The sequence below is a fragment of the Cherax quadricarinatus genome, chromosome 16, assembly GCF_038502225.1.
Source record: "Cherax quadricarinatus isolate ZL_2023a chromosome 16, ASM3850222v1, whole genome shotgun sequence".
Lineage (NCBI taxonomy): Eukaryota > Metazoa > Arthropoda > Malacostraca > Decapoda > Parastacidae > Cherax > Cherax quadricarinatus.
The window spans coordinates 24,425,072-24,452,937 of NC_091307.1; the positions used below are offsets into that span (position 1 = coordinate 24,425,072).

The window sequence follows — 27,866 nt, forward strand, 5'->3', positions numbered from 1 at the left end:
TGACACTGGTCTGTAGTTTAATGCTTCATGTCTGTCTCCTTTTTTAAAGATTGGGACTACATTTGCTGTCTTCCATGCCTCAGGCAATCTCCCTGTTTCGATAGATGTATTGAATATTGTTGTTAGGGGTACACATAGCGCCTCTGCTCCCTCTCTCAATACCCATGGGGAGATGTTATCTGGCCCCATTGCCTTTGAGGTATCTAGCTCACTCAGAAGCCTCTTCACTTCTTCCTCGGTTGTGTGCACTGTGTCCAGCACATGTTGGTGTGCCCCACCTCTCCGTCTTTCTGGAGCCCCTTCTGTCTCTGTGAACACTTCTTTGAATCTCTTGTTGAGTTCCTCACATACTTCACGGTCATTTCTTGTTGTCTCTCCTCCTTCCTTCCTTAGCCTGATTACCTGGTCCTTGACTGTTGTTTTCCTCCTGATGTGGCTGTACAACAGTTTCGGGTCAGATTTGGCTTTCGCTGCTATGTCATTTTCATATTGTCTTTGGGCCTCCCTTCTTATCTGTACTAGGAAATAACGTGGGTACTAGGAAATAACGTGGGTACTAGGAGATAACGTGGGTACTAGGAGATAACGTGGGTACTAGGAGGTAACGTGGGTACTAGGAGGTAACGTGGGTACTAGGAGATAACGTGGGAACTAGGAGGTAACGTGGGTACTAGGAGGTAACGTGGGTACTAGGAGGTAACGTGGGTACTAGGAGATAACGTGGGTACTAGGAGGTAACGTGGGTACTAGGCGGTAACGTGGGTACTAGGAGGTAACGTGGGTACTAGGAGATAACGTGGGTACTAGGAGGTAACGTGGGTACTAGGAGGTAACGTGGGTACTAGGAGATAACGTGGGTACTAGGAGGTAACGTGGGAACTAGGAGATAACGTGAGTACTAGGAGATAACGTGGGTACTAGGAGATAACGTGGGTACTAGGAGGTAACGTGGGTACTAGGTGATAACGTGGGTACTAGGTGATAACGTGGGTACTAGGAGATAACGTGGGTACTAGGAGGTAATGTGGGAACTAGGAGATAACGTGAGTACTAGGAGATAACGTGGGTACTAGGAGATAACGTGGGTACTAGGAGGTAACGTGGGTACTAGGTGATAACGTGGGTACTAGGAGATAACGTGGGTACTAGGAGGTAATGTGGGTACTAGGTGATAACGTGGGTACTAGGAGATAACGTGGGTACTAGGAGGTAACGTGGGTACTAGGTGATAACGTGAGTACTAGGAGGTAACGTGGGTACTAGGAGGTAACGTGGGTACTAGGTGATAACGTGAGTACTAGGAGGTAACGTGGGTACTAGGAGGTAACGTGGGTACTAGGTGATAACGTGGGTACTAGGTGATAACGTGAGTACTAGGAGGTAACGTGGGTACTAGGAGGTAACGTGGGTACTAGGTGATAACGTGAGTACTAGGAGGTAACGTGGGTACTAGGTGATAACGTGGGTACTAGGAGGTAACGTGGGTACTAGGTGATAACGTGGGTACTAGGAGGTAACGTGGGTACTAGGTGATAACGTGGGTACTAGGAGGTAACGTGGGTACTAGGTGATAACGTGAGTACTAGGTGATAACGTGGGTACTAGGTGATAACGTGAGTACTAGGAGGTAACGTGGGTACTAGGTGATAACGTGGGTACTAGGAGGTAACGTGGGTACTAGGTGATAACGTGGGTACTAGGAGGTAACGTGGGTACTAGGTGATAACGTGGGTACTAGGAGGTAACGTGGGTACTAGGTGATAACGTGGGTACTAGGAGGGAGTAATGTGAGTTTATAATAGTAGTGAGGATAATGGCCTCCGGGACGTGGTCTCAGGCCAAGTAATAAGCGTGTTTAACAACACACAGGAACGTAAGGATGAGTGTATGTGCATGTTAGTAAAACTGTTGATAAGGACCTGTCTAGTATGGGCCAGCAGGCCTTCTGCAGTGTTCCGCTATTCATATGTAATCTACTATATGTCTTCGGGAGATAGACGGGATAGACCAGCAATCCGACCAGAGTGCAAATCATTTAACGAGATTCCATGTCACACTCAGTAGACGGCTGCTGTCTGCTGATCTAGAAGTTCTCTTGATTACTACAACTTGTAGAGCAGAAATGGATAGCTTCAAGAGGCTGGACCAGGAGCGGGGACTGATTACATCGAATCTTGGCGGCTGAGGGACCGATTACCTCAAACCCTTCCTGATCTTCATCATTTTTCTTTTTATAGGACTGATGAAGCCACTGTGTAACGAAACGTTTTCTCAGTAAATATACCCAAGTGTTGTACATGTGTCTAATTCATCATCTTTATTATTAAAACGTTTCGCCTACACAGTAGGCTTCTTCAGTCAGACACAGACAGCAGCAGTAACAGCGAAGGAAAGATAATGTTATTGTTATTGTATCATGTACAGGGTATAAACCTTGGTAATAGATACCGTCAGGTTGGTTTAGACACACACGTAAGCAAATACTAGTATATATTTAACTATGTCCTAGTGTTTGTACATAAATGGTATACAATACCGACAAGTTGAAATTTAAGACACATATGCAATATATGGGTATCTTATTGTAGACGTCCTAGTGTTTGTTGATGTGACTTTCTCAACTACCATCTTCATACACATTGATGTAGATTACTGACTCTCACTGAAGAAAGTAGAAGGTAAAGTATTCTGATGTTACAATTCGTAACTGAATTTAAAGAAAGTTTCACAATATTGCATGCACACACACAGAAGATGTGACTCGACCCCTGCAACCACAAAGGTGAGCGCACACACACATACATATTTTTATAAAAGATCATACATGTATGCGTATTTCTTGGAGAAATGTAAGTCATAAGGGTGAGTGTATATTCCCTGACACACACACTAGTGGTTATAACTCAACACGACCCAATAATAATGTTAACAAGTACCTGAAGCATCCTTTATTAACACTGCAGTGAAATGATAACTTTTAAGTATATATATATATATATATATATATATATATATATATATATATATATATATATATATATATATATATATATATATATATATATATATATATCTTTCAACACACCGGCCCAAAAGGAAAAACGAAAGTTTCTCCTTTTACATTTAGTAATATATACAGGAGAAGGTGTTACTAGCCCCTTGCTCCCGGCATTTTAGTCGCCTCTTACAACACGCATGGCTTACGGAGGAAGAATTCTGTTTCACTTCCCCATGGAGATAAGAGGAAATAAACAAGAACAAGAACTAGGTGTAAGTAGAAGTAGCAAGATGTACCTGAAGTCTTGCATGTTTATGAGACAGAAAAAGGACACCAGCAATCCTACCATCATGTAAAACAATTACAGGCTTTCGTTGTACACTCACTTGGCAGGACGGTAGTACCTCCCTGGGTGGTTGCTGTCTACCAACCTACTACCTAGGATATATATATATATATATATATATATATATATATATATATATATATATATATATATATATATATATATATAATGTATATATGTATGTACTCACCTAATTGTGGTTGCAGGAGTCGAGACTCAGCTCCTGGCCCCGCCTCTTCACTGTGTGTGTGTGTGTGTGTGTGTGTGTAAGATTGTCATTTAGGTTGAAGTTTGCAACACTATACATTAGACTTCTTAAATTTATAAATGTAGATGGGAGTGAGTCAAGAATAGTGTTGAAAACTGTTTATGTGGACTCAGGCGTGTAAGTGGAGCGAACTAGTTGAAGGACTGTGTTCAGTTTCAAGAATAGGCATGATAGCTTACTAGGTTGTAACCAGTATTGAGGTAAGAGTTGAGAGGTGGGGGCCAGGAGCTGTGAAGGGACTCTTACACACACAGCTAGGTAAGGACACACTACTAGGCGAGTGCACACAGTGTACACGAGTGCATCATACACACTAGCAGTCACTAATATACACAACCTTGCTCCTCAGATTTTGGACCAGTATATATACACAGATTTGTTTCTCTGGGCGTATACACATGGAGAGATGTGCATCACTCAGTATATATACACCAGAGGTGTGTATCTGTGTGTATATATACTCCTGGGTAAAGTACACACAAACATTGCTTCATGCTTGGATAACCTCAGAGATAACTAACCACAGGGAGGGAGGGAGGGAGGGAGGGGGGGGGGTATTCAGTTTAATTTCCACAATTCAAGAAGTAAATGTTAGGAAAGAACCACTAACATTGTCTGGGAGACCATCCTGAGCGCTCATCTCACAACAATATACATAAAGCTTACATGCAGGAGCTTCCAAATTTGTTTGAAATATATCTCACTTAGAGGGCTGACATTAGCACACATCCTTCACACTTTGGAAAACAAGCAGACAAGACGATCATGCACACAGTACCTGGGCCTGAGTAATGGATTCTATGTGTGTAAAAAAAATGCGAAGTACCATTAGCGCGAACACTCGATATTCTTTGGATGAGCTTAGATTCAGTTGAAATTCCAAAGGTACAGAGGTAGCAAAGGAGGTAGCAGAGTGAGGGTAAAATTGCAGTCCGGTAGTACTGATATTACACTGTTTTTTGTAAGGCTGCTAAGACGACAGGTTATTTTTTTTTTTATTATTGTAAATCATTACCTAGACAATCCAAGTGAATGTGGATTCGGATCAGGAAGATCATGCTGGCCACCATATGGTCGTAATGACAAAATCACTGAGACTCTGGAAGAAAATCAAAATGCATATGTAGTATACGTAGAATACAGAACACACTGTCATAGAACATAAACAACAGATAAAATACTTAGTAATAATGTTTGGTATGTTATTTTGAGAACACAATGAAGCTACTTTAAGGTTTTCTCTTCAGTGACGCTACTCGGGAGTTTCTTCCACTCATCTACAACTCTATTACTAAACCAGTGCTTTCCTAAGTCCTTTCTAAATCTAAATTTTCCCAACTTCAACCCATTGCTGCGAGTCCTGTCTTAGATACTTTTAGCACGTTATTTATATCCACTTTATTTACTCCTATCTTCTATTTATTCACCTTAATCATAACCCCCGTAATTCTCCACCTTTAATGGTACTGTTCATAAGGTGCTCTCACCTCTGAATATTTTTTTTTGTCTACAGCTGTGTTCAAGACGGGAGTTATTAGTGTTGGAAAGTGTACACAGACTATTTAATGCTAGGATAGAGTTCATAAAACATTTAAATGATTGTGAACATTTCGTAATACTTAGAATATACTCTCTAGAACAAGGGAGAGAGAGAGAGAGAGAGAGAGAGAGAGAGAGAGAGAGAGAGAGAGAGAGAGAGAGAGAGAGAGAGAGAGAGAGAGGTGGTGCCTGATAATATATATATTTGAAGTTCTGTTTGAGAGCCTAGTCCCAAATCTACATAATTTACTGGAGTGATAGATATGGGACGAAGGGTAAAATATGTAGAACCAGATACATGTGCAACCTCTGCGTATCTTTATTATAGACGTTTCGCCATCCAGTGCTTTTATCAATACAAACTCAAGGACATAATTGAAAGACAGAACTATATACAGAAGATGAAGTAATGAGTCCCTCAGTCTTGGAGGTGGCGAAGACTACCGTAGTCTTTAAGACTTGTCATCTTATCGGTATTATATACCGCACATGTACAAGTGTAGAATATACCAAGTGGAAAGTAGGGGCGGCATGTGCGGGCACACTTACATTACTGCGTCAACATCCTTGGTTCAGTTATCAAAAAGAAGCGCTAAACCCACTAGGAAATCCTTGGTTCAAGACTATTCAACCTGTTACCAGCAGTGTCAAATATTGCTGGAATTTAAGAGGAAACTGGATCACTACATCCGTCAAGTGCCAGATCAACTAGGCTTTGATGGTTATGTGGGTCAGCGGGCCGCTAGCAGCAATAGCCTGATTGACCAGGCACTCAATAGGAAAGCTTGACCAAAGGCCGAGTTCGTAGGGTAGAAAATCCTGTCATTATGAAGGCGCTCTGTGACCTCTATGTATTTAACGTTGAAATAAAGATACATGAGAGAGAGAGAGAGGGAGAGAGTGAGAGAGAGAGAGAGAGAGGGAGGGAGGCGTGTGAAGGAAGAGAGAGAGTTGAAAGAGGTTGATGTAAGGAATAAGGAGGGAAGGGAGAAGTGTATAAAAGCAGAGTGAGAGGAAGAGTAAACTTGGCTAGGCTCCACCCGTGCTTGGCGGCCATCACTGCAAGCTGACTAGGCTCGTAGCCCCACAACTGCTGCTGCTGCTGACACACTTGCTGATGGTAGGCCTTGTTGTTTTACGGGGTCAACACCCTCGTGTTCCATTCCCAGACCAGTCCTCACAGTTGCTGGCCTCATCGACCAGGCTAAACATCAAAATGGTATACATAACCGACAGGTTGGTAGGTAAGACACGTAGGCAACAGTTAAGCAACTTTATTCCGAAACGTTTCGCCTACACAGTAGGCTTCTTCAGTCGAATACAGAAAGTAGGCAGGAACAATAGAGATGTGAAGACGATGCAATCAGTCCATCACCCTTGGAGTCGTAGAATTTAAGGTTGTCAGTCCCTCAGCCTGGAGAAGTTCAGTTCCCTAGTTCCTGACTATGGAACTGAACTTCTCCAGGCTGAGGGACTGACAACCTCAAATTCTACGACTTCAAGGGTGATGGACTGATTACATCGTCTTCACATCTCTATTGTTCCTGCCTACTTTCTGTATTCGACTGAAGAAGCCTACTGTGTAGGCGAAACGTTTCGGAATAAAGTTGCCTAACTGTTGCCTATGTGTCTTACCTACCATCGACCAGACTGTTGGTGCCAGCCGCACGTATAAAACAAATTCCAACCACACAGTAGAACGAAGAACTAGTGTAAAAAAACTGGGAGTGATAATATCATAGGATCTCACCTTCAAAGACTACAACATTGTATCAATCGCATCTGCTAGAAAAATGACAGGATGGATAATGAGAACCTTCAAAACTAGGGAGGCCAAGCCCATGATGACACTCTTCAGGTCACTTGTTCTATCTAGGCTGGAATATTGCTGCACACTAACAGCACCTTTCAAGGCAGGTGAAATTGCTGACCTAGAAAATGTACAGAGAACCTTCACGGCGCGCATAACAGAGATAAAACACCTCAGTTACTGGGAACGCTTGAAATTTCTCACCCTATGTTCCCTAGAACGCAGGCGGGAGAAATACAGGATTATATACACTTGGAAAATCCTAGAGGGATTAGTACCAAACTTGCACACGAAAATCACTCCCTATGAAAGCAAAAGACTCGGCAGACGATGCAACATCCCCCCAATGAAAAGCAGGGGTGTCATTAACACGATAAGAAACAACACAATAAGTTTGAGGGGCCTAAGACTGTTCAACTGCCTCCCAGCATACATAAAGGGGATTACTAATAGACCCCTGGCTGTCTTCAAGAATGCCCTGGACAGGCACCTAAAGTCAGTAACTGACCAGCCGGGCTGTGGTTCGTACGTCGGGTAGCTTGCGGCCAACAGTGACAGCCTGCTTGATCAGGCTGTCACTGGTCACAGACCGGGCCGCGGGGGCGTTGACCCCCCAAAACCCACTCCAGGTATACTGACATCCAACCCACTTCCCGGCTGATCAGGGACTGACTTTAGAAACTCCCAAGTTTCCTCTTGAAGACAGCTAGACGTTTGTATAACCTGAACATTCAGAACAAAGGATATCAAGCCAGTGATGATACACTTCAAGTCAAGCCAGACTGCATAGCTGGAAAACACACCAAGTACTTTCACTCCCTGTGTGGAAATTTGCATTTATCTGAATGTAACTAATTATGTACATAACAGTAAATGATAAAGATAATTATTATTTATCAATGTTACATAGACAAGTAGGAATTTGGGACACCTAGGTCGCAAAAAATGTCCCCCTTCGATACCTACCACTGTCATAACCACAAGTTGCTCTGGACCTATTAATTAAATGAAATATACATACACCAGGAATACTGGTAAATATATAAATTTGTGGACTGTATATTAAAAATAATAAATGGTTATATATATACACAATTACATAACAGAAGGAAAATATATCTTAATATCACTCGCCAATTTGACTGAAGATTAATGTGTATCATACTTAGAAAACCTCACTCTAACTAAATCTATGAAAATAATGCTGGCCAGAATTACACACAAATCTAGAGAGCTTATCTGAGGTTCCTGGAGCTGTCTTGTCCAGTCGTCTGATATCTCAAGTTATGCAGGAATGCACATCCACCAATTTCGCCTCCTATTTGAGAGGTGTCAACACAATTTTAACCTCAAAACCAAGATGGCGAGTCTCGTCTGCGCAGACGCAGGCTTTCCGTTTTCTATGGCATAAATATTATTAAATACAGTATGGCCATCTATTTACATATAAATACTGAATTTCTGGAAAATATATACAGTATTTTCCACACCCTGTATAAATTCCATCAAACATCTGAACTACTGGGAACGATTGTCTCTCTGTACTCCATGGAACGTAGGCAAGAAAGATACATTATAATCTACACCTGGAAAATCCTGCAGGGACTGGTCCCAAATCTACACCAAAATCACTCGGTATGAAAGCAAGAAACTTGGCAGACGGTGCAGATTACCTCCAGGAAAAAAGCAGGAGCGCGACGAGTATATTAAGAGAGTTTTCAACCCCAAACTCCCTATCGTGTATATGAAAATTACTAACAAACCTCTGACTGTCTTCAGGAAGGTACTTGATAAGTTCCTGAAGTCACTTCCTGGTTAGTCAGGTATCACTGTATACATATGTTGGACTGCGGAAAGTGGCACCAAATAGCCTGGTTGATGTGTATAATAATAATAATAATAATAATAATAATATAATTATTGTAGATGAATGGTTCAAAGAACCGACACGTTGATAAATTAGACACATGTGCAACTCTTGGGAATCTTATTAAGGAAACGTTTCGCCACACAGTGGCTTCATCAGTCCATACACAGGAGAAGCTTGAAGAACAGGAGGAGAATGAGGTAATCAGTCCCTCAACCTTGAGTCGATGTGGTCAGTCCATCAATCTTGAATAGATTGAATAGTATTCTATTCAAGATTGATGGACTGACCTCAAGGTTGAGGGACTGATTACCTCATTCTCCTCCTGTTCTTCAAGCTTCTCCTGTGTATGGATTGATGAAGCCACTGTGTGGCGAAACGTTTCCTTAATAAGATTCCCAAGAGTTGCACATGTGTCTAATTTATCAATATAATTATTATTGATATATAATTATTATATATTATTATTGGTGTTGTATTATGTGGATGCTGTAAACCCTAAGGGGATATACAGTGCCTTGGGAATGGAAGTTAGGTGTGATTCCTGGAAGGGAAGTGTAGTTCCAATTGCATGGATGTAGAGCGCATTAGGTGCCCCTGGCGCAGGGGTGGTTGATCATAATGTGAGGTAGTGATGACCAGCCAGTTGCTCTCATTATACCTCTCACTGTAGTTATCTCTGCTTGATTCTCTGATAGTGAGTAGTGTGCTTGTTACTCTCTCCACACCTGTTTTATACTGCTCTCTGGTGAATAGTGTGTGTGTGTATGTGTGCGCTCAGCTATTTGTGGTTGCAGGGATCGAGCCATAGCTCCTGGCTCCGCCTCTTCGCTGGTCGCTACTAGATCCACACTCTCCTTTCATGAGCTTTATCGAACCTCTTAAAGCTATGTATGGATCTTGCCTCCACTGCATCACTGTGTGTGTGTGTATTTTGTTAGTGGTGCAGTGTGATTCATTGTACGTAGTTAATGGCTTTACCTGACGTATGTACGTGGCTCCGCGCATACAGACGTATATGTATGTGGTCCCATGTATAGCCTGACGTATTTATGCGTGATTACAAGCATTTTAAGATTTTTTTTGTTTAATGGCGTGGCCTGATGCGTATATACGTGACAATAGCTCTATTGTGAAGAACGTGGATGCAAGAGTTGTCTGACGTATATATACACATGGATTGGAGGTGTAGTTTAATACGTACGTGGGTTGCAGGTGTACTCTGACGTCTATGTACGTGATTGCAGGCAGGGTGAGAGTGCTGGAGTGCCTGGCTCCCTGGCTGTGTATCAGCGCGGCACGGCCGGTGGGGTCCGTGGGGTCGGGTGCTGCACGTCACAACCAACAGGAGGGGGAACAGCAGCAACAGCAACAGCAGCAGCAGCAGCAGCAGCAGCAGCAGCCAGGGGAACCTGGTGCAGGCTGGCTTAGAGACACCAGGACGACGCCCACGGACAGAACACGCCCACACTCGGCGCCCGTGCCCATCACCACCACAATGGTGAAGACCTTCCAGGTGAGACAGTATGGGCATGCTTGTCCCCTTTTATTGGTCAGAACTTACATCACCTGCTCCCATAGTGGGAGTTCACTCTGTTATGATAAATGGTTGTACTTTTAACTATCAGTTATTGAATGAATCATGTACAAGAGGATGACTTGTGTACGTACACTGATGTACATAACAATTTTGGTGACGTACATGTTGTACCCCCAGGCTTACCTGCCCTCGTGTCACCGTACCTATTCGTGCATCCACTGCCGTGCACACCTGGCCAACCACGACGAACTCATCTCCAAGGTTAGTGTTGACACCTGTCTCTTGTTACACACCTGTATCCATGCACCTGCTGTTAACTCTGCTGCTCCCACGCGTGATCTTGCTTCTTCACACCTGCCCAACACCATCCACACCTGCCCAACGCTCTCCATACCTGCCTAACACCATCCACACATGTCCAACACCATCCACACCTGCCCAACGCTCTCCATACCTGCCTAACACCATCCACACCTGTCCAACATCATCCACACCTGTTTAACACCCAGATGTTTCCTACATCTGTCTAACACCCTCCCCATACCTGCCTCCACACTACACACCAGTCATCAACTACAGTGCTGACATCCTTTAAGGGAAGTTCCTGGATGCCAGTGGATCGAACCTAACTGCCTCCCGTTCCCCAGGCACTGTGACATCCCCCGTACGGGTTTAGCGCAATATTAGTGATAACCATAACTTATGGTATTTAGATATTTTATGTGTATAATATTTAGGCAGTTTCGTTGCAAATATTAAGACATTTACTCGACAGTCTGCCCTAAATATTATATTTTAATTTTAATATTTATTAGTCATGGGACGACACTACTAACATTTTGACTGACACAGTACACATAATTGCGTTAATATCCAAGGTTAAAATTGCTCATAATTGAAGTTAAGGAGCACTTTGTGGAGCCCATCTGTTCCTCCAGTGTTGAACAATTTTTGTCTCGGATATTTACTGGCTAGGTTTGTCACTGGTGGACGTACCATGGCAATAGTAGTGGTATATTTACTGGCTAGGTTTGTCACTGATGGACGTACCATGGCAATAGTAGTGGTATATTTACTGGCTAGGTTTGTCACTGGTGGACGTACCATGGCAATAGTAGTGGTATATTTACTGGCTAGGTTTGTCACTGGTGGACGTACCATGGCAATAGTAGTGGTATATTTACTGGCTAGGTTTGTCACTGATGGACGTACCATGGCAATAGTAGTGGTATATTTACTGGCTAGGTTTGTCACTGATGGACGTACCATGGCAATAGTAGTGGTATATTTACTGGCTAGGTTTGTCACTGATGGACGTACCATGGCAATAGTAGTGGTATATTTACTGGCTAGGTTTGTCACTGATGGACGTACCATGGCAATAGTAGTGGTATATTTACTGGCTAGGTTTGTCACTGATGGACGTACCATGGCAATAGTAGTGGTATATTTACTGGCTAGGTTTGTCACTGATGGACGTACCATGGCAATAGTAGTGGTATATTTACTGGCTAGGTTTGTCACTGATGGACGTACCATGGCAATAGTAGTGGTATACAGTGTCGACACAATTGTGTTGCACACCTGAACAACACAGTTGTCATCTAAGATTTGTTAGGTTATACCATGAATTAAGGAAAGATCCTGGACTTCACCTTACGAAACAGACAACGCAAATGCGATAGTAATTATGGACAAGGTAGATTATAGGGGAAAAATAATATATTATTAGAAGACAGGGGAACTGACGTGCTCCTTAATATTACAATATCATCGGCTGGTACCGGCAAGTTTTTCATCCCTGATACCAGTAGCACGAATATAGCCAATACTAACACGGTGTTTCAGAGAAACGGATCCAATTTCAAAGCAGGATGCTTTGAAATTGGATCCATCATTTTGAAACACCCTGCACTTTGACACACTCCTAAGTTTGGACTGCTACAGGTGTTTTAAAATATAATGATTAGATAGGTGTGGCTAAAATAATACAGTGTTGTTAGTGCCTGTGTTCTAGTAAGTTACCATCAGCTGTTATCTCTTATCAGCTGTTGCCATCAGTTATCAGGTATTTTCAGTAGTTATCAGGTGTTATTGTTTATCAGTTATCAAGTGTTATCATTGGTTATCAGTTATCGGGTGTTAATAGTTATCAATTATCAGGTATCATTAGTTATCAATTATCAGGTATTATTAATCAGTTATCAGGTGTTATTAGTTATCAGGTGTTATTAATCAGTTATCAGGTGTTATCATTATCAGGTGTTATTAATCAGTTAGCAGGTGTTATCAATAATTAGTTATCAGGTGTCATAAATTATCAGCACTTATCATTAGTCATCAGCTGCTTCCAACAGTTATCAGTTATCAGGTGTTATCAGTTATCAGGTGTTATCAGTTATCAGGTGTTATCAGTCGTCAGGTGTTATCAGTCGTCAGGTGTTATCAGTCGTCAGGTGTTATCAGTCGTCAGGTGTTATCAGTCGTCAGGTGTTATCAGTTATCAGGTGTTATCAGTTATCAGGTGTTATCAGTTATCAGGTGTTATCAGTCGTCAGGTGTTATCAGTTATCAGGTGTTATCAGTTATCAGGTGTTATCAGTCATCAGGTGTTATCAGTTATCAGGTGTTATCAGTTATCAGGTGTTATCAGTCATCAGGTGTTATCAGTCATCAGGTGTTATCAGTTATCAGGTGTTATCAGTTATCAGGTGTTATCAGTTATCAGGTGTTATCAGTTATCAGGTGTTATCAGTCATCAGGTGTTATCAGTCATCAGGTGTTATCAGTTATCAGGTGTTATCAGTCATCAGGTGTTATCAGGTGTTATCAGGTGTTATCAGTTATCAGGTGTTATCAGTCATCAGGTGTTATCAGTCATCAGGTGTTATCAGTCATCAGGTGTTATCAGTCATCAGGTGTTATCAGTTATCAGGTGTTATCAGTTATCAGGTGTTATCAGTCATCAGGTGTTATCAGTTATCAGGTGTTATCAGTTATCAGGTGTTATCAGTCATCAGGTGTTATCAGTCATCAGGTGTTATCAGTCATCAGGTGTTATCAGTCATCAGGTGTTATCAGTCATCAGGTGTTATCAGTTATCAGGTGTTATCAGTTATCAGGTGTTATCAGTTATCAGGTGTTATCAGTCATCAGGTGTTATCAGTCATCAGGTGTTATCAGTCATCAGGTGTTATCAGTCATCAGGTGTTATCAGTCATCAGGTGTTATCAGTTATCAGGTGTTATCAGTCATCAGGTGTTATCAGTCATCAGGTGTTATCAGTCATCAGGTGTTATCAGTCATCAGGTGTTATCAGTTATCAGGTGTTATCAGGTGTTATCAGTCATCAGGTGTTATCAGTCATCAGGTGTTATCAGTCATCAGGTGTTATCAGTTATCAGGTGTTATCAGTTATCAGGTGTTATCAGTCATCAGGTGTTATCAATCAGGTGTTATCAGTTATCAGGTGTTATCAGTTATCAGGTGTTATCAGTTATCAGGTGTTATCAGTCATCAGGTGTTATCAGTTATCAGGTGTTATCAGTTATCAGGTGTTATCAGTTATCAGGTGTTATCAGTCATCAGGTGTTATCAGTCATCAGGTGTTATCAGTTATCAGGTGTTATCAGTCATCAGGTGTTATCAGGTGTTATCAGGTGTTATCAGTTATCAGGTGTTATCAGTCATCAGGTGTTATCAGTCATCAGGTGTTATCAGTCATCAGGTGTTATCAGTTATCAGGTGTTATCAGTTATCAGGTGTTATCAGTCATCAGGTGTTATCAGTTATCAGGTGTTATCAGTTATCAGGTGTTATCAGTCATCAGGTGTTATCAGTCATCAGGTGTTATCAGTCATCAGGTGTTATCAGTCATCAGGTGTTATCAGTCATCAGGTGTTATCAGTTATCAGGTGTTATCAGTTATCAGGTGTTATCAGTTATCAGGTGTTATCAGTCATCAGGTGTTATCAGTCATCAGGTGTTATCAGTCATCAGGTGTTATCAGTCATCAGGTGTTATCAGTCATCAGGTGTTATCAGTTATCAGGTGTTATCAGTCATCAGGTGTTATCAGTCATCAGGTGTTATCAGTCATCAGGTGTTATCAGTCATCAGGTGTTATCAGTTATCAGGTGTTATCAGGTGTTATCAGTCATCAGGTGTTATCAGTCATCAGGTGTTATCAGTCATCAGGTGTTATCAGTTATCAGGTGTTATCAGTTATCAGGTGTTATCAGTCATCAGGTGTTATCAATCAGGTGTTATCAGTTATCAGGTGTTATCAGTTATCAGGTGTTATCAGTTATCAGGTGTTATCAGTCATCAGGTGTTATCAGTTATCAGGTGTTATCAGTTATCAGGTGTTATCAGTTATCAGGTGTTATCAGTCATCAGGTGTTATCAGTCATCAGGTGTTATCAGTTATCAGGTGTTATCAGTCATCAGGTGTTATCAGGTGTTATCAGGTGTTATCAGTTATCAGGTGTTATCAGTCATCAGGTGTTATCAGTCATCAGGTGTTATCAGTCATCAGGTGTTATCAGTCATCAGGTGTTATCAGTTATCAGGTGTTATCAGTTATCAGGTGTTATCAGTCATCAGGTGTTATCAGTTATCAGGTGTTATCAGTTATCAGGTGTTATCAGTCATCAGGTGTTATCAGTCATCAGGTGTTATCAGTCATCAGGTGTTATCAGTCATCAGGTGTTATCAGTTATCAGGTGTTATCAGTTATCAGGTGTTATCAGTTATCAGGTGTTATCAGTCATCAGGTGTTATCAGTCATCAGGTGTTATCAGTCATCAGGTGTTATCAGTCATCAGGTGTTATCAGTCATCAGGTGTTATCAGTTATCAGGTGTTATCAGTCATCAGGTGTTATCAGTCATCAGGTGTTATCAGTCATCAGGTGTTATCAGTTATCAGGTGTTATCAGGTGTTATCAGTCATCAGGTGTTATCAGTCATCAGGTGTTATCAGTCATCAGGTGTTATCAGTTATCAGGTGTTATCAGTTATCAGGTGTTATCAGTCATCAGGTGTTATCAATCAGGTGTTATCAGTTATCAGGTGTTATCAGTTATCAGGTGTTATCAGTCATCAGGTGTTATCAGTTATCAGGTGTTATCAGTTATCAGGTGTTATCAGTTATCAGGTGTTATCAGTTATCATCAGTCATGTAACCTGTTATTAATGTCTCTGGCTATGTCAAACTAGGCTTGTTTGATGACCATGAAACAAGAACCTTCTTGCTCCCACAACACGCCATCACTGCACGGAGGATCGAACCCTCCAGCGCTTGAACTGACCCACACGGGTTTAGCTCTTATCCATGAATAATAATAATAAATATGACAAAAACAAGGGAAAAGAAATTTTTGCAATTCATGGTAAAAATGGTGCCTTGTGTGATGTATCCTGGGGATGTATCCAGGGTATGTATCCAGGGGATGTATCCAGGGGATGTATCCTGGGGATGTATCCAGGGTATGTATCCAGGGAATGTATCCAGGGGATGTATCCTGGGGATGTATCCAGGGTATGTATCCTGGGGATGTATCCAGGGTATGTATCCTGGGGATGTATCCAGGGTATGTATCCTGGGGATGTATCCAGGGGATGTATCCTGGGGATGTATCCAGGGGATGTATCCTGGGGATGTATCCAGGGTATGTATCCTGGGGATGTATCCAGGGTATGTATCCAGGGGATGTATCCTGGGGATGTATCCAGGGTATGTATCCTGGGGATGTATCCAGGGTATGTATCCTGGGGATGTATCCAGGGTATGTATCCTGGGGATGTATCCAGGGGATGTATCCTGGGGATGTATCCAGGGTATGTATCCAGGGGATGTATCCAGGGTATGTATCCTGGGGATGTATCCAGGGTATGTATCCTGGGGATGTATCCAGGGGATGTATCCAGGGTATGTATCCTGGGGATGTATCCAGGGTATGTATCCTGGGGATGTATCCAGGGTATGTATCCTGGGGATGTATCCAGGGGATGTATCCAGGGGATGTATCCTGGGGATGTATCCAGGGTATGTATCCTGGGGATGTATCCAAGGGATGTATCCTCGGGGTGTATCCAGGGGATGTATCCTGGGGATGTATCCTGGGGATGTATCCAGGGTATGTATCCTGGGGATGTATCCTGGGGATGTATCCAAGGTATGTATCCTGGGGATGTATCCAGGGGATGTATCCTGGGGATGTATCCTGGGTATGTATCCAGGGGATGTATCCTGGGGATGTATCCTGGGTATGTATCCAGGGGATGTGTCCAGGGGATGTATCCTGGGTATGTATCCAGGGGATGTATCCTGGGTATGTATCCTGGGTATGTATCCAGGGTATGTATCCTGGGGATATATCCTGGGAATGTATCCAGGGGATGTATCCTGGGTATGTATCCTGGGGATGTATCCAGGGGATGTATCATGGGTATGTATCCAGGGGATGTATCCAGGGGATGTATCCAGGGGATGTATCCTGGGGATGTATCCTGGGGATGTATCATGGGGATGTATCATGGGGATGTATCCAGGGTATGTATCCTGGGGATGTATCCAGGGGATGTATCCATGGAATGTATCCTGGGGATCTATCCAGGGGATGTATCCTGGGTATGTATCCAGGGGATGTATCCTGGGGATGTATCCTGGGGATGTATCCTGGGGATGTTTCCTGGGTATGTATCCAGGGTATGTATCCAGGGTATGTATCCTAGGGATGTATCCAGGGGATGTATCCAGGGTATGTATCCTGGGGATGTATCCTGTGGATGTATCCAGGGGATGTATCCTGGGTATGTATCCAGGGGATGTATCTTGGGGATGTATCCTGGGAATGTATCCAGGGGATGTATCCTGGAGGTATATTCTGGAGATATATCCAGGGTATGTATCCAGATGTATCCAGGGGATGTATCCTGGGGATGTATCCAGGGGGTGTATCCTGGGTATGTATCCAGGGTATGTATCCAGGGTATGTATCCTAGGGATGTATCCAGGGGATGTATCCAGGGTATGTATCCTTGGGATGTATCCTGTGGATGTATCCAGGGGATGTATCCTGGGTATGTATCCAGGGGATGTATCTTGGGGATGTATCCTGGGAATGTATCCAGGGGATGTATCCTGGAGGTATATTCTGGAGATATATCCAGGGTATGTATCCAGATGTATCCAGGGGATGTATCCTGGGGATGTATCCAGGGGGTGTATCCTGGGGATGTATCCAGGGGATGTATCCTGGGGATGTATCCTGGAGATATATCCAGGGAATGTATCCTGGGGATGTATCCTGGGGATGTATCCTGTGGATGTATCCAGATGTATCCAGGGGATATATCCTGGGGATGTGTCCAGGGGATGTATCCAGGGGATGTATCCTGGAGATGTATCCAGGGGATGTATCCAGGGGATGTATCCTGGGGATGTATCCAGGGGATGTATCCTGGGGATGTATCCTGGAGATATATCCAGGGTATCCTGGGGATGTATCCTGGAGATATATCCAGGGGATGTATCCAGGGGATGTATCCAGGGGATGTATCCTGGGGATGTATCCTGAGTATCCTGGGGATGTATCCTGGGGATGTATCCAGGGGATGGATCCTGGGTATGTATCCTGGGGATGTATCCTGGGGATGTATCCAGGGGATGGATCCTGGGTATGTATCCAGGGGATGTATCCTGGGAATGTATCCAGGGAATGTATCCTGGGGATGTATCCAGGGGATGTATCCTGGAGATGTATCCTGGGGATGTATCCTGTGGATGTATCCAGATGTATCCTGGGGATGTATCCAGGGGATGTATCCTGGGGATGTGTCCAGGTGATGTATCCAGGGGATGTATCCATGGGATGTATCCTGGAGATATATCCAGGGGATGTATCCAGGGGATGTATCCTGGGGATGTATCCTGGAGATATATCCAAGGTATCCTGGGGATGTATCCAGATGTATCCTGGGGATGTATCCAGGGGATGTATCCTGGGGATGTATCCTGGAGATGTATCCTGGAGATATATCCAGGGGATGTATCCAGGGGATGTATCCTGGGGATGTATCCTGGGGATGTATCCAGGGTATGCATCCTGGGGATGTATCCAGGGTATGCATCCTGGGGATGTATCCAGGGTATGCATCCTGGGGATGTATGCAGGGGATGTATTCAAGGGATGTATCCAGGGTATGCATCCTGGGGATGTATGCAGGGGATGTATTCAAGGGATGTATTCAGGGTATGTATCCTGGGGGTGTATCCAGGGGATGTATCCAGGGGATGTATCCAGGGTATGCATCCTGGGGATGTATGCAGGGGATGTATTCAAGGGATGTATTCAGGGTATGTATCCTGGGCATGTATCCAGGGGATGTATCCTGGAGATGTATCCTGGGGATGAATCCAGGGTATGTATCCTGGGGATGTATCCTGGGGATGTATCCAGGGTATGTATCCTGGGGATGTATATTTGTGATGAATCATCGTGAAGACAGTAATGATCATACGTCTGGCAGCCCCGTGCCTGCCACCGTTGCCATGGTTACTGGGCCCAGCTTCCGCGTCAGTGCAACAAGGACATATTTCTTATCTAAATAATAATAATTATATTAACGGATAAAGGTGCAAATGCAGTATAATGTGACGCTTTAATTGACGTTTCGCCCACACAGTGGGCTTTTTTAAGTCACAAGCAGATCTACCTGGGGAGATAGTACGTGCGTATGTATACCTGCAAGGTGTTCCAGGGGTCCTGACCAGGTCTCATGGTGGATCAGGGTCTGATCAACCAGGCTGTTACTGTTGGTCGCACGTAAACTGGTGTATTAACCACAAGCCTGCTGGTCAGGTACTGACTAGGTGCCTGTCCAGTGCCTGCTTGAAGACAGCCAGGGGTCTATTGGTATTTATTTATTTATTTATTTATTTATTTTGTCTGCCAACAGTACTTTGAGATTTTATATATACAATAGTGGGTTGCAATACAAAGATCCTCTATTATGCCTAGGCATTATGGGCCAACTTAACATTATTGACTTACAGTCTACTTAACATTAAGAATTATATCATAGTTGTACAGTAGATTATTAATTATAAGTGAATCAAAATTTGTATAAAACAAAAGATATATTTATATATTCAAAAATGTTTTTTGTGAAAACAGTGATTCAATTATATTCCTTTGAACAATGGATAAAAGGTTCAAAGTGATTGTTGGTTATGGTATGAGTGTACATAGGTGAGTAATTGTGCACTGAGTATTTAGCATTTAGTCTACGGTGATTAAGTGACTTTTGAGAAGAGTCTTAAACTGATTTTCAGACTGGGTTACTTTAATATCTTCTGGCAATATCTATCTGGTAATCTGCATTATGTATGCTGGGAGACAGTTGAACAGTGTTGGACCCCTGACACTGTGTTGTCTGTGTGTACTGGTGGCATCCCTGGTTTCGAAGGGAGTAATTTTTCGTGTGTTGATTTGGGACTACTCCCTGTAGGATTTTTCCAAGTGTATATTTATCTCCTACATTCCAGGGAGTATAAATCAAAGGACTTATATATATATATATAGATATATATATATATATATATATATATATATATATATATATATATATATATATATATATATACTTATTTATTTATTAATTTATTAACACACTGGCCGATTCTCACCAAGGCAGGGTGGCCCGAAAAAGAAAAACTTTCACCATCATTCACTCCATCACTGTCTTGCCAGAAGGGTGCTTTACACTACAGTTTTTAAACTGCAACATTAACACCCCTCCTTCAGAGTGCAGGCACTGTACTTCCCATCTCCAGGACTCAAGTCCGGCCTGCCGGTTTCCCTGAATCCCTTCATAAATGTTACTTTGCTCACACTCCAACAGCACGTCAAGTATTAAAAACCATTTGTCTCCATTCACTCCTATCAAACACGCTCACGTATGCCTGCTGGAAGTCCAAGCCCCTCGCACACAAAACCTCCTTTACCCCCTCCCTCCAACCTTTCCTAGGCCGACCCCTACCCCTCCTTCCTTCCACTACAGACTGATACATTCTTAAAGTCATTCTGTTTCACTCCATTCTCTCTACATGTCTGAACCACCTCAACAACCCTTCTTCAGCCCTCTGGACAACAGTTTTGGTAATCCCGCACCTCCTCCTAACTTCCAAACTACGAATTCTCTGCATTCTATTCACACCACACATTGCCCTCAGACATGACATTTCCACTGCCTACAGCCTTCTCCTCGCTGCAGCATTCATTACCCATGCTTCACACCCATATAAGAGCGTTGGTAAAACTATACTCTCATACATTCCCCTCTTTGCCTCCAAGGACAAAGTTCTTTGTCTCCACAGACTCCTAAGTGCACCGCTCACTCTTTTCCCCTCATCAATTCTATGATTCACCTCATCTTTCATAGACCCATCCGCTGACACGTCCACTCCCAAATATCTGAATACATTCACCTCCTCCATAGTCTCTCCCTCCAATCTGATATCCAATCTTTCATCACCTAATCTTTTTGTTATCCTCATAACCTTACTCTTTCCTGTATTCCCTTTTAATTTTCTTCTTTTGCATACCCTACCAAATTCATCCACCAACCTCTGCAACTTCTCTTCAGAATCTCCCAAGAGCACAGTGTCATCAGCAAAGAGCAACTGTGACAACTCCCACTTTATGTGTGATTCTTTATCTTTTAACTACACACCTCTTGCCAAGACCCTCGCATTTACTTCTCTTACAACCCCATCTATAAATATATTAACCACGGTGACATCACACGTCCTTGTCTAAAGCCAACTTTTACTGGGAAATAATCTCCCTCTTTCCTACATACTCTAACTTGAGCCTCACTATCCTCGTAAAAACTCTTCACTGCTTTTAGTAACCTACCTCCTACACCATACACCTGCAACATCTGCCACATTGCCCCCCCTATCCACCCTGTCATACGCCTTTTCCAAATCCATAAATGCCACAAAAACCTCTTTAGCCTTATCTAAATACTGTTCACTTATATGTTTCACTGTAAACACCTGGTCCACACACCTTCCCTAAAGCCTCCTTGTTCATCTGCTATCCTATTCTCCATCTTACTCTTAATTCTTTCAATAATAACTCTACCATACACTTTACCAGGTATACTCAACAGACTTATCCCCCTATAATTTTTGCACTCTCTTTTGTCCCCTTTGCCTTTATACAAAGGAACTATGCATGCTCTTTGCCAATCCCTAGGTACCTTACCCTCTTCCATACATTTATTAAATAATTGCACCAACCACTCCAAAACTATATCCCCACCTGCTTTTAACATTTCTGTCTTTATCCCATCAATCCCGGCTGCCTTACCCCCTTTCATTTTACCTACTGCCTCACGAACTTTCCCCACACTCACAACTGGCTCTTCCTCACTCCTACAAGATGTTATTCCTCCTTGCCCTATACACGAAATCACAGCTTCCCTATCTTCATCAACATTTAACAATTCCTCAAAATATTCCCTCCATCTTCCCAATACCTCTAACTCTCCATTTAATAACTCTCCTCTCCTATTTTTAACTGACAAATCCATTTGTTCTCTAGGCTTCCTTAACTTGTTAATCTCACTCCAAAACTTTTTCTTATTTTCAACAAAATTTGTTGATAACATCTCATCCACTCTCTCATTTGCTCTCTTTTTACATTGCTTCACCACTCTCTTAACCTCTCTCTTTTTCTCCATATACTCTTCCCTCCTTGCATCACTTCTACTTTGTAAAAACTTCTCATATGCTAACTTTTTCTCCCTTACTACTCTCTTTACATCATCATTCCACCAATCGCTCCTCTTCCCTCCTGCACCCACTTTCCTGTAACCACAAACTTCTGCTGAACACTCTAACACTACATTTTTAAACCTACCCCATACCTCTTCGACCCCATTGCCTATGCTCTCATTAGCCCATCAATCCTCCAATAGCTGTTTATATCTTACCTAACTGCCTCCTCTTTTAGTTTATAAACCTTCACCTCTCCCCTGATGCTTCTATTCTCCTTGTATCCCATCTACCTTTTACTCTCAGTGTAGCTACAACTAAAAAGTGATCTGATATATCTGTGGCCCCTCTATAAACATGTACATCCTGAAGTCTACTCAACAGTCTTTTATCTACCAATACATAATCCAACAAACTACTGTCATTTTGCCCTACATCATATCTTGCATACTTATCCTCTTTTTCTTAAAATATGTATTACCTATAACTAAACCCCTTTCTATACAAATTTCAATCAAAGGGCTCCCATTATCATTTACACCTGGCACCCCAAACTTACCTACCACACCCTCTCTAAAAGTTTCTCTTACTTTAGCATTCAGGTCCCCTACCACAATTACTCTCTCACTTGGTTCAAAGGTTCCTATACATTCACTTAACATCTCCCAAAATCTCTCTCCTCTACATTCCTCTCTTCTCCAGGTGCATACACGCTTATTATGACCCACTTTTTGCATCCAACCTTTACTTTAATCCACATTATTCTTGAATTTACACATTCATATTCTCTTTCTCCTTCCATAACTGATCCTTCAACATTACTGCTACCCCTTCCTTAGCTCTAACTCTCTCAGATACTCCAGGTTTAATCCTATTTATTTCCCCCCACCAAAACTCCCCTACCCCCTTCAGCTTTGTTTCGCTTAGGGCCAGGACATCCAACTTCTTTTCATTCATAACATCAGCAGTCATCTGTTTCTTGTCATCCGCACTACATCCACGCACATTCCAGCATCCCAGTTTTATAAAGTTTTTCTTCTTCTCTTTTTTAGTAAATGTCTACAGGAGAAGGGGTTACTAGCCCATCGCTCCCGGCATTTTAGTCGCCTCATACGACACGCATGGCTTACGGAGGAAAGATTCTTTTCCACTTCCCCATGGACAGTAGAAGAAATAAAGAAGAACAAGAGCTATTTAGAAAAAGAAGAAAAACCTAGATGTATGTATATATATATATATGCATGTGCGTGTCTGTGAAGTGTGACCAAAGTGTAAGTAGGAGTAGCAAGATATTCCTGTTATCTAGCGTGTTTATGAGACAGAAAAAGAAACCAGCAATCCTACCATCATGCAAAACAGTTACAGGTTTCTGTTTCACAGTCATCTGGCAGGACGGTAGTACTTCCCTGGGTAGTTGCTGTCTACCAACCTACTACCTGTATTATATATATATATATATATATATATATATATATATATATATATATATATATATATATATATATATATATATATATATATATATATATATATATATATATATATATATATATATATATATATATGTATATATATATATATATATATATATATATATACAGTGGACCCCCGGTTAACGATATTTTACCGCTCCAGAAGTATGTTCAGGTGCCACTACTGACCGAATTTGTTCCCATAGGGAATATTGTGAAGTAGATTAGTCCATTTCAGACCCCCAAACGTACACGTACAAACGCACTTACATAAATACACTTACATAATTGGTATATATATATATATATATATATATATATATATATATATATATATATATATATATATATATATATATATATATATATATATATTCAGGTACAGTTACACATAAATATTTATGTGTAACTGTACCTGAATATATATATATATATATATATATATATATATGTATATATATATATATATATATATATATATATATATATATATATATATATATATATATATATATATATATATATATATATATATATATATATATATATATATATATATATATACATGTATATATATATATATATACATGTATATATATATATATATATATATATATATATATATATATATATATATATATATATATATATATATATATATATATATATATATATATATGCATGCATGCATGCAATAAGATCACAGTAAACAGGTGATTTCAGAATATGCAAAACAATCACTCTGAAAGAATAGAGAAATTCCAAGCGCTTTCGTGACTACTCACATTATCAAGGAACTATGAAAGTAAAGCATCCAAGGAAGCTATATAAGGGGTCTGGCCAACACCTCACTATCAGATCCCACAACGGTTAAACACCTGACGCGCGCCGGCCCAACTGGACAGGTCCTTTGCACAACTCACCAACAAACTATTTTACCCAAGAAAATTTAAAAATTATTATTTGTCCAGTGTATTAAATTCTTCCCAAATTCTATTAATTATAAATGGATCTAATTTATTTAAACCAAAGGAAATATTCATATTATTGTCAAAACTGCTTTTTATGAAACAAGATTCAGTTATATTCCTGTCGACCATGGACTTGCTTGATACTACTTTCTCAGCTTTTTGAAAATCAATTGGATGGTTAAAATCTCTTACATGAATAAATAGAGCATTGGAATCTTGTCCAGTTCTGATGCTATATTTATGTTGTTTTAATCTTAGTTCGAGATTTTTACCAGTTTGACCGTAATAAACTTTATCGCAAATTTTACAAGGAATCTTATAGACACATCCATCAGCATTTTGGGGGGAATTCTTTATCAAAAGTTTTTTTACTGTATCAAGATTTTTGAATACAACTTTAATATTAAAAGTCTTAAGAAGAGAAGGCATATCAACCAAGTTTTCATGGTAAGGGAGAACCAACATATTTTTAGTTGAATAAGGCTGGTTGTCCCTTTTTGGATTGTAAAAAGTATTTCTAGCAACTTTAAAAGATTTATCAATTACATTTCTTGGGTATTTTAAATCATTACCTATTTCATAAATTTTGGATATTTCCTCATCTATCAACTCAGGACTACAAATTCGTAAAGCTCTCAAAAACATTGATGAGAAAACAGACAGTTTGACTCTATCTTGATGCGAGGAATAATAGTGGACATAGGAACAGTTATTTGTAGGTTTTCTGTAAATTTTAAATTTGAATTCATTATTACCCTTAATAATTAAAACATCTAGAAAAGGCAATGAGTTATTTTCTTCAAACTCAACAGTAAAGTTTATAGAATGGGCTAAGCTATTTAATTTTCCAAGGAAATGGTGTATATCTACATTTTTGGGCATAAGACACAAAATATCATCAACATATCTGAACCATTTAGCTCTATTAGGGAGGATTGTGTTAAGCAACCTTGTTTCAAAAAATTCCATGTATAGGTTACTAAGAACACACAAACCAGGGAATCCAGTCAAACCAATTATTAGCTCCATAGGCCTATGTCAGTTTCATATAAATTATCCAAATGGCTTGTTGATATTTTGAGCCCTATTGTTGGCAAAATTTCTAACTTTAATGTTAAAAACAACATAGACTTGGTTGATAAATTAAGCTCCTTGACTGACTTAAATGATTTTAACATGGTTAGTTTTGTTACTTCCTTGTTTACGAAAGTTCCTGTTGATGATTTATTAAGTTTCTTATCTGAAGAACTCGTTAACTATGATTTACCATTGCCAGTTCCTACTATCATTAAACTTATTAAACTTTGCATTGTTGATGCAAAATTTGTATTTAATGATAAGTTTTACACTCAGAAGTTTGGTATGGCAATGGGAAATCCTCTTTCACCTGTTCTTAGTAACCTATACATGGAATTTTTTGAAACAAGGTTGCTTAACACAATCCTCCCTAATAGAGCTAAATGGTTCAGATATTTTGATGATATTTTGTGTCTTATGCCCAAAAATGTAGATATACACCATTTCCTTGGAAAATTAAATAGCTTAGCCCATTCTATAAACTTTACTGTTGAGTTTGAAGAAAATACCTCATTGCCTTTTCCAGATGTTTTAATTATTAAGGGTAGTAATGAATTAAAATTTAAAATTTACAGAAAACCTACAAATAACTGTTCCTATGTCCACTATTATTCCTCGCATCAAGATAAAGTCAAACTGTCTGTTTTCTCATCAATGTTTTTGAGAGCTTTACGAATTTGTAGTCCTGAGTTCATAGATGAGGAAATATCCAAAATTTATGAAATAGGTAATGATTTAAAATACCCAAGAAATGTAATTGATAAATCTTTTAAAGTTGCTAGAAATACTTTTTACAATCCAAAAAGGGACAACCAGCCTTATTCAACTAAAAATATGTTGGTTCTCCCTTACCATGAAAACTTGGTTGATATGCCTTCTCTTCTTAAGACTTTTAATATTAAAGTTGTATTCAAAAATCTTGATACAGTAAAAAAAACTTTTGATAAAGAATTCCCCCCAAAATGCTGATGGATGTGTCTATAAGATTCCTTGTAAAATTTGCGATAAAGTTTATTACGGTCAAACTGGTAAAAATCTCGAACTAAGATTAAAACAACATAAATATAGCATCAGAACTGGACAAGATTCCAATGCTCTATTTATTCATGTAAGAGATTTTAACCATCCAATTGATTTTCAAAAAGCTGAGAAAGTAGTATCAAGCAAGTCCATGGTCGACAGGAATATAATTGAACCTTGTTTCATAAAAAGCAGTTTTGACAATAATATGAATATTTCCTTTGGTTTATATAAATTAGATCCATTTATAATTAATAGAATTTGGGAAGAATTTAATAATACACTGGACAAATAATAATTTTTAAATTTTCTTGGGTAAAATAGTTTGTTGGTGAGTTGTGCAAAGGACCTGTCCAGTTGGGCCGGCGCGCGTCAGGTGTTTAACCGTTGTGGGATCTGATAGTGAGGTGTTGGCCAGACCCCTTATATAGCTTCCTTGGATGCTTTACTTTCATAGTTCCTTGATAATGTGAGTAGTCACGAAAGCACTTGGAATTTCTCTATTCTTTCAGAGTGGTTGTTTTGCATATATATATATATATATATATATATACAGTTGCATATATTATCATGCATAGCAGCATATGTATAGATTACTTAGGATAACCCAATAAAGTCAGACTTATTTCCACTGGGGTCCTTGACCCCATTGTTGTTGTTGGGGTTTATAAGGTCACCTTGATCCCTTTGATATTGAATATTGGGGTACATGTTATCTGGAGCCTGATTTTGTTCTAACAGCTGGTTTGTGTTGGGTAACAATGGCTTGTAGGTTATTTGTTGTATTAGATCCCCAAGCACAGATACCACAGTGAGTTCAAGAAAGATTAGCAAGTAGCACAGAGGGTTACTAAGAGGGTGATTGTATAATAACATAATCATACCACTGCAGTCTCATGAATATTCTAGCTCTTCAAAGATCAGGAAGAGTGGTTCAACTGCCTGCCACACTCTAGTTACAAATTTGCATTTTTTTTTTGGAGGGGAAAGAATGTTATATATTGGATTGATAAATGCAGCAGAAAAACTCAAGAGATAACCCAATGTGTAGTTGGTCAGCCATGTCCATCACTATAAAGGTTGTACCTAGTCATTGGTGTCATACACTGTATCTGTCTATAGTTGGCCATGGCTGACCCACTACACACTGGGTTACCTTTGAGTTTTATA

General features: G+C 40.5%; 1 protein-coding gene across 4 annotated transcripts in view; it reads left to right on the top strand.

The window, feature by feature from the left end:
• Ypel (Yippee-like) overlaps positions 1-27,866 on the top strand; it is a 298,086-nt gene that overhangs the window by 239,858 nt on the left and 30,362 nt on the right. For 3 of the 4 annotated variants that reach the window (XM_070085485.1, XM_070085484.1, XM_070085483.1), the window contains 2 exons: positions 10,076-10,344; positions 10,546-10,629. In XM_070085485.1, coding sequence (XP_069941586.1) covers positions 10,076-10,344; positions 10,546-10,629 — 353 coding nt within the window. Of the gene's footprint in view, positions 1-6,253; positions 6,272-10,075; positions 10,345-10,545; positions 10,630-27,866 lie in introns of those variants that run through there. The other variant, XM_053776896.2, reaches the window with a different exon arrangement.